Source organism: Bidens hawaiensis, unplaced genomic scaffold (genome assembly GCF_021521415.1).
Source record: "Bidens hawaiensis isolate Kalapana, Puna unplaced genomic scaffold, B.hawaiensis_p1.1 tig00010855_1, whole genome shotgun sequence".
Classification (NCBI taxonomy): domain Eukaryota; kingdom Viridiplantae; phylum Streptophyta; class Magnoliopsida; order Asterales; family Asteraceae; genus Bidens; species Bidens hawaiensis.
Genome location: NW_027491838.1, coordinates 40248 through 50888, shown reverse-complemented (window position 1 = coordinate 50888; position 10641 = coordinate 40248). Strand labels below are relative to the sequence as shown.

Genomic DNA, 10641 nt, shown 5'->3' with positions numbered 1-10641 from the left:
TGCTCTTTCGACAAACCAAACAAATAGGGGAAGTAGTTTGTGGATGAGTGATTGGGGGGAGGCGCTTATCTAGTGGCGGACGTTAGGGAGTGTCGAGCATTGGTGTGCTATCAGCTCGCCAATCAGATGGCATGCTTTTGTTTTTAGTCTTTTTATTATTTTTTTAACTCATTGATAAAATCATAACACATAATTTATAATTCAGTTAGTGTGTGTCTCTCCGCCTACATGTAACTTACATGACGGTATCTTTTATTAACAAACTCGCTCCACTACTCTTGGTCTAACCGTTGGTAGGCTGAATTTGGGAAAACCAAAGAGGCTTAATAATCACGCTTGAGCATTTTTTTATAATGCCGGCATCGTAATGTCTTGGTTTTAAATTTCAATTTTATAATGTAACACTAATTTCTTGTCTTAACTAATCCTTTTAAAAGGCGTTGTTTTCACACCCAATTAACCTTTGCATACTTTATTCTTAACCATCTTAATTTCATCTCCAGTCAAGCTGTTGTGCACTTGCAATTGCTTGGAACCACAAATATTATCTGATCCACAAATATGGAGGCATACTTACAGAAGTATCAACATCTTAAGATCCAACTGGAAGTGATAACATCAGCCAACAACTTTGATGATGAGAAGAACCTTATTGGATGTGGTGGTTTTGGGAGAGTTTATAAAGGAGAAGTGTCTAACTCCGAGAGGCGAAGCATGGTCGCTATTAAGCGTCTAGATCGTAAGCATGGACAAGGAGAAGCTGAGTTTTTGAAAGAAATCGATACACTTTCCCGTTACAAGCATGAAAATCTTATCTCTCTTGTGGGATTTTGTTATGAAGGGGGTGAGATGCTCCTCGTGTACGAGCTTGCATCTAATGGAAGCCTTGACAAGCATTTAGCTTCCCGTGATCTCACATGGTCACAACGTCTAAATATATGCCTTGGTGCCGCAAAGGGACTAAGACACCTTCATGATCCACGGGAGACACACCAGAGACTTATTCACTGTGATGTAAAAGGTGGCAACATCCTACTTGATGACCACTGGAATGCTAAAATTGCTGACTTTGGGTTCTCAATAATGGGCCCTGCTAACGAGCAGCAATCAACTATTATCACCTTAGTAGCAGGTACCTATGGGTACTGTGATCCGCAATATGCGATGACCAACACCCTAACAAAAGAGTCGGACGTATATTCTTTTGGTGTGGTGTTAGTTGAAGTTTTATGTGGGACACTATGCTATAGATATAAAAATGGTCCTGTTGAATATAACTTAGTGCCCACATGGATTAAAAGTTATGCAGAGAAGAAGTTAAATGATATCGTCTTTAAAGATCGGACCATTCAACCATTGGAGACAAGTGCTTTAGCGATAGTTTCAGATATTGCGTATCGATGTTTAAAGGAATCTCGTGAAGACAGGCCAGAGATGGCTGAGGTTGTGACAGAACTTGAGAGTGCCCTCGAAAGTCAAGAGTTACTAGAAAATCAAGATTTTAAAGGTGAATGGAAAAAACATCGTTCTTACTACAAAAAGATAATAAAGAGTGCAGAACCTCCTATGAACTACAGATCCGAAATTGAATTGATGAAGCTTCTATCCAAAGGGGTCCTCCTTAATGGGGGCAACAAGGTAAATAGCTGTATACTATGTTCATATTCTTGAATATATACACCTGAGTTCTTGAACTTGTATATGTTCAAATAATTAAGTCAAGCATACTTGTAATTTGATCAACGCGCAAGACTGAAAAAAATGCTATAATTTTAACACGCATGAACTAACTTAAAGTTGTTTTACGGACGTATAGTGGTTTTCTATAAATAAGAAGGGAGACCATTGTGAGATGATATCTATTGTAGAATGTTTGGGTTTAGAATTCAAGAAGAGATCCTTGAGTGAAGAAAAGTCAAGGTGAGTTCTCCTGTTTGTAGCTAGCTTTTGAGACTATTTGATATGTATAACATTCATTCAGATTTCCGAAAGGCACCTTCAATTTATGGGACGAGACATTCAAAACACGTGTAAAAGCTCAATTCTTGTCACCTGGAATTACATACACGGTGAACCTTGTGTTCAGATTTGGAGACGCGGGCTACCCTGAGGTGAGAAATTGTCGACTTTTGCCCCTCAAATACAAATTACAAGAAGAGACAGAAATTTCAGTTTCGCACCTCGCATATGAGAGAGACGATGGATGGTGGATGTGCGAATTGTATCAGTTTACTAATGACAACCGAATGGTTGATCTTCAAATTCTGTTTGAGAACTTCCATTTTGAAACTTTCATTGAAGTAGAAGGCATCGAATTTCGGCCCTTGGAAAAAGTAAGATTACAAATAAAAGTTTATTAATGTACATAGAGATGTTCAACGAAACCGGTTCCTGGAACCAAACCGGTGGACCCGAACCGGTTCCTACCCGTTTTTTGTAGGAACCGGACCCTATCTGATTCAACCCGATGATCCGTGACCGGTTCTTGCATTTCTGAGTGGGGGCGGGTAGGAACCGGAACCGAACCGGAACCGGTTCTGGAACCGAACCATCCGGAACCGGTTCCTAACCGGTTCTACTATAGCCGTTGGAAATCGTTTTTTTGGCCGTTTTTTTGACCGTTGGGGTCAAAAATAGCCGTTTTTTGGCTCCCCCAAGCACCCCACTACTAGTATAAATAGGTATTTGGTGTCATGGGTTCATCACAACACTCAAAACGCAAACCCGAACGCAAAAAAATACAAAAAAACGCTATTACAACGTTTTGAGTTCTCTAATCTCTTGTTTTCTCTTTTTCTATATTCATATTTGTTGTAACCGGTTGGAACCGGTTACGGTACAGGAACCGGGTTAGGAACCGGTAAGAACCGGTTAGATAGGTTAGGGGTCCGAGGGTGGGAGAACCGGTTCGGTTCCCTAACCGGTTCGAGCCTGGAACCGGTTTAAAAGGGGGTTTTGAATATAGGAACCGGTTAGGAACCGGTTCCGGTTCCTAGTCCCAAACCGTTTTGAACATGCCTAAATGTACATGTACATCATTAGTTAATTAACATCCTTTTAATTCTCTAGGAAAACAGATGATCAGCCACAATATCATTTAACAAAACCCAACGCATTAACGATTACATCAAAGTCTAACTAATATAGTTATGTCCTTTAACGTACAGGTGGATGAGAAGCAGCCCATATCAGATTCAGTTTCGAATGCAAATTGGGAAGAATCATTGCCAACTGATTATGAAGACATAATAAAACGGTCAACAGATAACGTGCAATGGACAACCAAGGAGGAAGCGTACTCAATTATGAGCAAAGGGTTCTTAATCAGTGATGACAAGAAGAGAAGCATTGTAAGTCCTTTACGTTTTCTCATATGTAGGTGTGGAGCATTTTAACACGGTTCAATGGAAGGGAAGCATTACTAAACAAGTGCTAACCACATATCTATGCTATTGTTTGATAGTGGTTTCATCTTGACCAATATGGAAGGAAATGTCATATACCATCAGCAACAGCAGCTGGCATATGGGCAGGGGACAATACGGAGCGTTATCCTGAATCAAGGTTCTTTTATATACTCCCGCGAATTGTCTTGTTAGAAATTACCATCTTTCCTACATATGTGCACCATATGAAAATCTTTACATGTAAGATGCTTTTTTATGATTTTCCAGATTTGGAAGAGCCCAACATTGTGACTCCTGGTATATTAAGATTGTCAACGATATCCGGTCTGAACTGGTGTCATCTAAAACAACATATGCAAGTTACCTTGTCTACAAATTACCAAAAGACCAATCTGGATTTAAGGCTCCTATGAAAGTGGAGGATAAAACATATCTGGGTCCTAGACATAATAGTTATTTGTATATCTATTTAGTAAGTCCTCAAACCCCAGTTATTAGGTCAAAGGCTGATCAAAACACTCACAACCCACTCAATAGGACGAAGATAAAAGGCATTCCACAACTAAGAAATGATGGTTGGATGGAAGTACAAATTTGGGAGTTTCAAACTGCTACTACCACGGAAAAAATTCGTATGAATCTTCATTTGACCAGTTGTGGTAACACCACCAAAAAGTTTAGCGGGCTTATTATTGATGGTATTGAGTTTAGACCCATATAATCTCTATTTTCTGTTATAATGGATAAGAAGAATTAGATGTATGCACTTTTCATTAATCGATTTGAGCGGAAGCGTGTTTTGATTAATCTTATTTCCTTGAAACAAGTCTTTCTCTACACTCTCATTTTGCTCTATGCTCTTACCATCAAACCGTTATATCCATTTAGCATGTTTGCAAAAACAACAGTTAATTTACAGACTAACGAGAAACAACAACACAGTTCAGAAAACGATGAAGCTTATTTATGAAATGCATGCTACTAATAATATCACTTGATGAGGATGCATCTAATGGGAGATCCCTCGGCTCCTAATAACCTTAACGGTAAGCAATGCACATTATATATCCCTGCTTCCATATCTTCAAGTTTCAGACCTTCCACAAGAATGATCTCTTGAGACCACACATTTAATATCCGTGTTAACTACTTCACACACAAATGAAGTATGCTAAGATTATACACCTTACCCTGTTCTCTAAGAAGACAAGATGAGAAGGAATAAGATCATCATATGCAGCAGCAGACAAGTAATCAATACCTACAAAACAAGAGCAAATGATTCATTATGTATTTATGTTACGCATAGCAAAAATGTTCTCTGGTAACATTTTATGGTTCTCAAAGTGAGTTTTACCAACAAGTTGGATGCCAGTGTTGTCCTTCAGCCACTGGGCCCCATCCTTCATAAATCCCACATAGCTTGTGTCGAATGCCTTTTTCCACATCAGCCGTCTGAAATTAATGATTCGGAAAATGAAAAGTGAATATTTTTTTTTTTAATTTAAAAGGTGCCCGAAAAAGTGAAAGGAGGTTGGGTACCTATCAGTGTTTAATGTTCTGAAAAGCACACGACTTACTCCCTTGGGAATATTCAAGGACTTCATAACATCAGCTGAAACAATAAGTAATCAAAATTTAACTCACATGGAGGCTAGAAAATGCATATCAGATATGACATATCGGAGATTGTCCAGCTACCACATAAGCAGTTCATAGGTAACAGAACTGCAGAAGTACACACAAGCAGTTCATATGTAACAAGAGTACACATAAGCAGTTGATGATCAGTACCTGTTATGTTCTTGTCCCTTGGAACATCAACTACTAATGCTGGACCTGCAGTAAAAAGAGACACGACTTAAGCTAAAGTTCTTATAGGCGAATCTCTAAATCTTGTCAAACTAGTCACACAACTAATCTAATACCATTAAGTACTTCTAAATCAAGACTATCAATATCAAAGCCTGCTTCATAGTAGTTTTGGTACATATGTCCGTCCAGGTGCATCAACATGAGTGCCCGCATGAGCAGCTAGCTTTATAATCGAGAAGTTATAATCCGACCCATTTTTCATACTTTCAAGGAGTTGAAGGTACTCATCCCCAACCCCATCTTCAGAAACCCCTGAAGGTGTTCCCGGAGTAATCCTATGTGTAATATCAAAAATCTTCCCATTTCCATAAACTTCCCTCCTTGGAGGAATCAAATCACTGCTTCCACAAGAACCCTCATCATATAGAGACGGGTACGCGATATTTTGTGATGAAACAATCATAAGAAGTAGAAAAAGCAAGAGATGTATAAACTGAGAACTCATCTTTCTTGAAAACATCTTCACTAAGCTAAACAGTTTGCTAATAGTGTTTTAAAAGCTAACATAAGTTAGATGTGCAGCTGTGGTTAGAAAAGAATCATATTTCACTATCCTGCTTGCATTATTATCTCTTTAACACATTAAATTTTCAAACAACCCCCTCACTAAATTCCAAGAATATGTCACATAAGTCACATGACGCATTGCCATACTTATTCCACCTAGCATACAGGGCATACCTGTCAAGTGATGTTATTTGGTGTTTAACACAAGGACAAAAAAAAAAAAAAAAAAAAAGGTTAAAGAAAAAAAATGGTAAGAGAGATATGAACTTTTGAGGTCCAAAAAAGTTTATCTTGATATGGAATTCTACCAAATAGGTTACTCCACAATTAAATCTTTTTATTGTAAAATCTTGCTAAAAAGATATTTGGTACTTGGAACTAATTTTAAGCTGCAAACTAACAAAAGATCAAAACTTTCATTGAGGCATTTAATCAAACAGGTTTACACTCACTAACTATTACTATGTGACTTCAAAATCTAAACAGATTTTGCTTTAAATCTAATAAAAGTTAGCATTACTAAAAAGACATTTGGTACTAGCCAGGGGTTTTTATCGGGTCAACCCAAACGGTGGGTGTTTCGGGTCATGTTATTCAGGTTTTTTTTCTAATAATAAACTAGCCCGAAACCCGATTAACCAAATTACCACTTTTTGACCCTATTTAACCCGACCCTAATTAGCTTATTCAGGTTCAGGTCGGGTTAAGTTAAAAAAGAAACCAACAAAAGACCAAATTTTCATTGAGGCATTTTATCAAACAGCTTACACGCACCATTAAGCACATGAAGATCAAGCGTGTCAACATCAAACCCAGCATCAAAGTAATGATCAAACACATGCCTAGGAGCATCCACGTGGGTCCCAGTATGCGTGGGCATCTTCATCTCGGAATTATTAGCCAGTGAGCCGTTCTTCATGCTGCCCGGAAGCGAGAGAAACTGCCCGAGCCCATCTTCCGATCCCCACGACGGCATGTCGGGATGGTAGCGGTGACTTATGTCGAATATATGACCCTCGTCGTACACCTCTTTGCGGGTTGGAGAGAGAAGGTCGCAGGGTGTTAGGGTGGGGATGAATGGAGAAGATGGGTATGCGTCATCGGCGACGGAGTATGCGACTATGAGTGTTGTAAGAAGTACGGCGGCTGCCGGAGCATTTGATGTAACCATTTGAGATGGAAGCTGACGGCTTCAAACCCATGAATCAGTGAATCGTATCCACCAACGATTACTTCAATTTGTGTACAAACCTTACCCACCCAATTATCTTCTAGACATTTTTGTTAGCAAATTGGAAATAAATAATCAATTTTAAAATTTACCACCGGCGGTCTCAATTTTCAACTATTTTTGTCTCAATGAACCTCTGTTAAAAAACACTTAACGCCGTTAAGTTTTCTCCAAAGTTTCAAACTGATGTTTTAGGGTTTTTAATCGAAAGAACGATACGAGTCGACTGACGTAAAACTTATATCAAAACGGTGATTCAAATGACTTGATTTTTGTTAATTGGAAATTCAAACACCTGAATTGAAATAGTGTTTCGTTGCTTGGATCACTGTTTCGAGAAAGTTTTACATCGGCCGGCTCATATCGTTCTTTCGATCAAAGGCCCTAAATAATCGGTTTGAAACTTAGGAAAGAACTTAACGGCTTTAAGTATTTTATAACGGAGATCCATTGAGACAAAAATAGTTGAAAGTTGGGGACCGATTTTTAAAATTTAGATTATTATCGGCCAATACACAAAAGTTGAGATTATTTATTTCCCAATTACCTTTTTTTAGGTGTAAGTTTCAACTAATGAGATTTTTGTAAAATGATGTTATTTTTAGTTTAAAACAAGAACAAAACACACTAATTTTAAATGAAAAAAAACTAACAAAGATCAAAGTTTTATTGAGGTGGTTAATCGAACAGTTTACTTTCATTAACCATTATTAGTCTTTGGATTGTAAAATCGTAGCATATGTTGTTGTGAATCTAAAAACAATTTAGGGTGTGTTTGGGATTGCTTATGTAAGTGAAAATGGATTTTTTGTTAAAAGGACTTATTAACTTATGAATTTTTTAAAATAAGTTTTTAAAAAAATGTATGGATTAGCTTATGTGTTGGGGAAAACTAAAGTGACTAACAATGACACTCTTTATTAAATGAGTGTAAAGGGTTTTGAGAGTTAGAAGGGTGTAATAGGTAAATCAAACCCATTAGGTTAATAAGTTACATATTCATAACTTTTCAAAACCCCTTAATTTTGCCTTCTCCATAAGTTAAAATCCATAAGGTCTTATGGTGTGCAAAACACCTTATACACCTTATTAACTTTTCAAAAAGTTTACAAGTTATAAGTTGATAAAAATAAAGAATCCCAAACACCCCCTTAGTATTTCTAAAATCCACATGGGTCCCGGTTTGAGTTGGCAATTTCATCTCAGAATTATTAGCGAGTTAGTCGTTCTTCATGCTGCCCGGAAACTAGAGGACTACCGGAGGCTGTCTACCGATCCCCATGAAGGCATGTGGGGAAGGTTGGGAAATGCCATAACCAATTAATAACTAACAAGGTCCTTGAAACAACAATGATGGGGATGGTGAACTGGTGATAGAAACAGTATTGGTAGGGGGTGCGGAATGAATATTAATATGCAAAGAAACAGAGATCACAAGGTTGGGGTGGGGGGTGGTGGCATAATGATAGTTGAAATTTTTCAAGAAGGAACCATGTAGCTCCCGTTCATGGTGTAAAGGTCGATTTAGACCAGCAATTTCTGAAAATGCCTCACCACCTGTTCGTATATTAGGAAGAAGAACGCTTAACTCTGGTCCTTCTTACATCACTTGCCTACCTCATTTCCATGCCATGGCTGCTAAACAGCCATATTCACATTTATCTGACTTTGGGGCTATTTATAGTACCATTGGAGGTGGAAGTTTTGATTATAATGAAATTAAATTGAGACTCTTTCGGTTTTCTTTAAAGGATAAAGCGAAGCATTGGTTTATCTATGTTGAGTCTTATCTTGTTATTTTGTTATGTTAGACTTAGATAGCTTGTCATTGTAATATCGTCATAGCTTTCGTTTAACACTTTGTATTAGGCCCGAGGCAACTTTATCTTGTAAGCCCAATGGGCAAAGCCCATTTAGGCCCAATAATTGAAAACCCTAAGGAGCATGGTGCTCCCTATAAAAGGAGCACTATTCACCATGCTTCTTAGACATCTTATATAAACTTCATCTTTTCTTCTCATTTTTCATTTTGGTTTTCCATACAAACGACCCGAGAGTCGAATTTTATTAGTGATTTTCGTTCACTATTAACACTGATTGATGTGAAACAAGTTATTAAATCCATTCGTTAACCTACAATTGGTATCAGAGATTCAACTCAACTTCTTGGGGTTTTCGGATTATCTTTTCGGATATTGGTCGTGTTGTTTGGTAAATATGAGCTTGGATTTGTGTTAGTCGCTAGTTTTGAACTATTTTGGACCTTGATCTTGCAAGAAATGGACTAGATATAAGATTTATGTTCTTGATAGATTCGGTTTGCGAATCTATGTGTTAAACTTGTGATAAAGTTGGACTTGTTTGGGTGTTTGTTCGTGAAAATTAGTGTTAAGAAAGCTATAAAATGTGAGAATTCAAGATTTGTTGTAGTTGTAGATTTTTTGTTAAGTTCATCTAAATCGCAATCGTAGTTGCTACAGTAATCGCAATCGCAGTTGCTACAGTTATTGTGATCGTAATCCCAAAAGAATTGCAACCGCAATTACCTTTCAGAATCGCATTCACACTCTTTTCAGAATCGAAATCGCATTCCTTTCATAATCGCATTCGCAACCTTTTGGAACCGCATTCGCAATCCGTTCAGGATCGAATTCGCAATCCTATCACACTCGCATTTACAATTTCAAGCAAAATTCTAAAATTTTGATTCTAAGTGATCTAAACATCGCTTTTGAAGCTAAAACCCTGTTGAAAAACTATTTAGTGATGGACAACAAGTTCAGGTCAAACAAGTCACCAAAATTCATAAGTTTTAAAGAATTCAGTGATTGGAAGTACATGTTTAAGAACTTTGCAAAGACTCAAGACTTGAGAATTTTAGCATCAACTGAAAAGGAACCTCATCGTCCTCAAATTAGAAATGAAGTCGATCAAATAGTTGAAAAACCTCAGTTGATAGACACACAGTTAAGACTCCAAAAGCTTTTTGATATTCAAGGACTAATTTCTTGTCCTCTTCTCCATATCCTTCAACAGGAGTCTCTACAGGTCCATTAACTGTCATGGTCATGGGTACATGGGGACCAATTTCTAAGGATCTTAAAAGAGTAATGTCGGTCATCTTGACATAGGTTTTGAACCTCCATTTAAAATCGTCAAAATTACTTTCAAAAATCATTAGTTTGGGAGGTTTGGTAGTTTTTCTGGCTTCATTCTCAAGTCACAAACAACTCCTCAACAGCTCAGACTCGTTTGCTATTGTGTAAATCAGTTTCTAGTCCAAAACAGTCTCAAAGTTGATTAAACACTCTAAGTCCAAATGAATCGAGTCACACAAAAAATGCGATTGGATTGAGTGAAAAACCGATTGCACAGATATGCGATGTGATTTGATTCAGCCAGAGACTAATCGTACAAATATGCGATGCGATTGGATTCTTCCAAAAACTTATCACACATATATGCAATGCAATTGGTTTCCAAATACAATGCGATTTGTTTCAAATGCGATTAGAATTTTAAAATGTGATGAGATTGGATTTCAAATGCAATGCGATTTGAAATTCACATTTGAAATCCAAGTGCGATGCGATTTAAAATTCAGATACGATGCGAATTAAA

At 37.5% G+C, this 10641-nt stretch overlaps 1 protein-coding gene across 1 annotated transcript; it reads right to left on the bottom strand.

Annotated features, from left to right (window-relative positions):
* Positions 1-4268: 4268 nt before the first annotated feature.
* On the bottom strand, positions 4269-6960 carry LOC143536635 (cyclase-like protein 2). The gene is made up of 6 exons (XM_077030575.1): positions 6564-6960; positions 5202-5246; positions 4950-5022; positions 4765-4862; positions 4598-4668; positions 4269-4520 (listed from the first exon to the last, which is right to left on the bottom strand). The coding sequence occupies exons 1-6, from the start codon at positions 6958-6960 to the stop codon at positions 4398-4400; spliced, it is 807 nt and encodes a 268-aa protein (XP_076886690.1). The 3' UTR covers positions 4269-4397.
* Positions 6961-10641: the final 3681 nt, after the last annotated feature.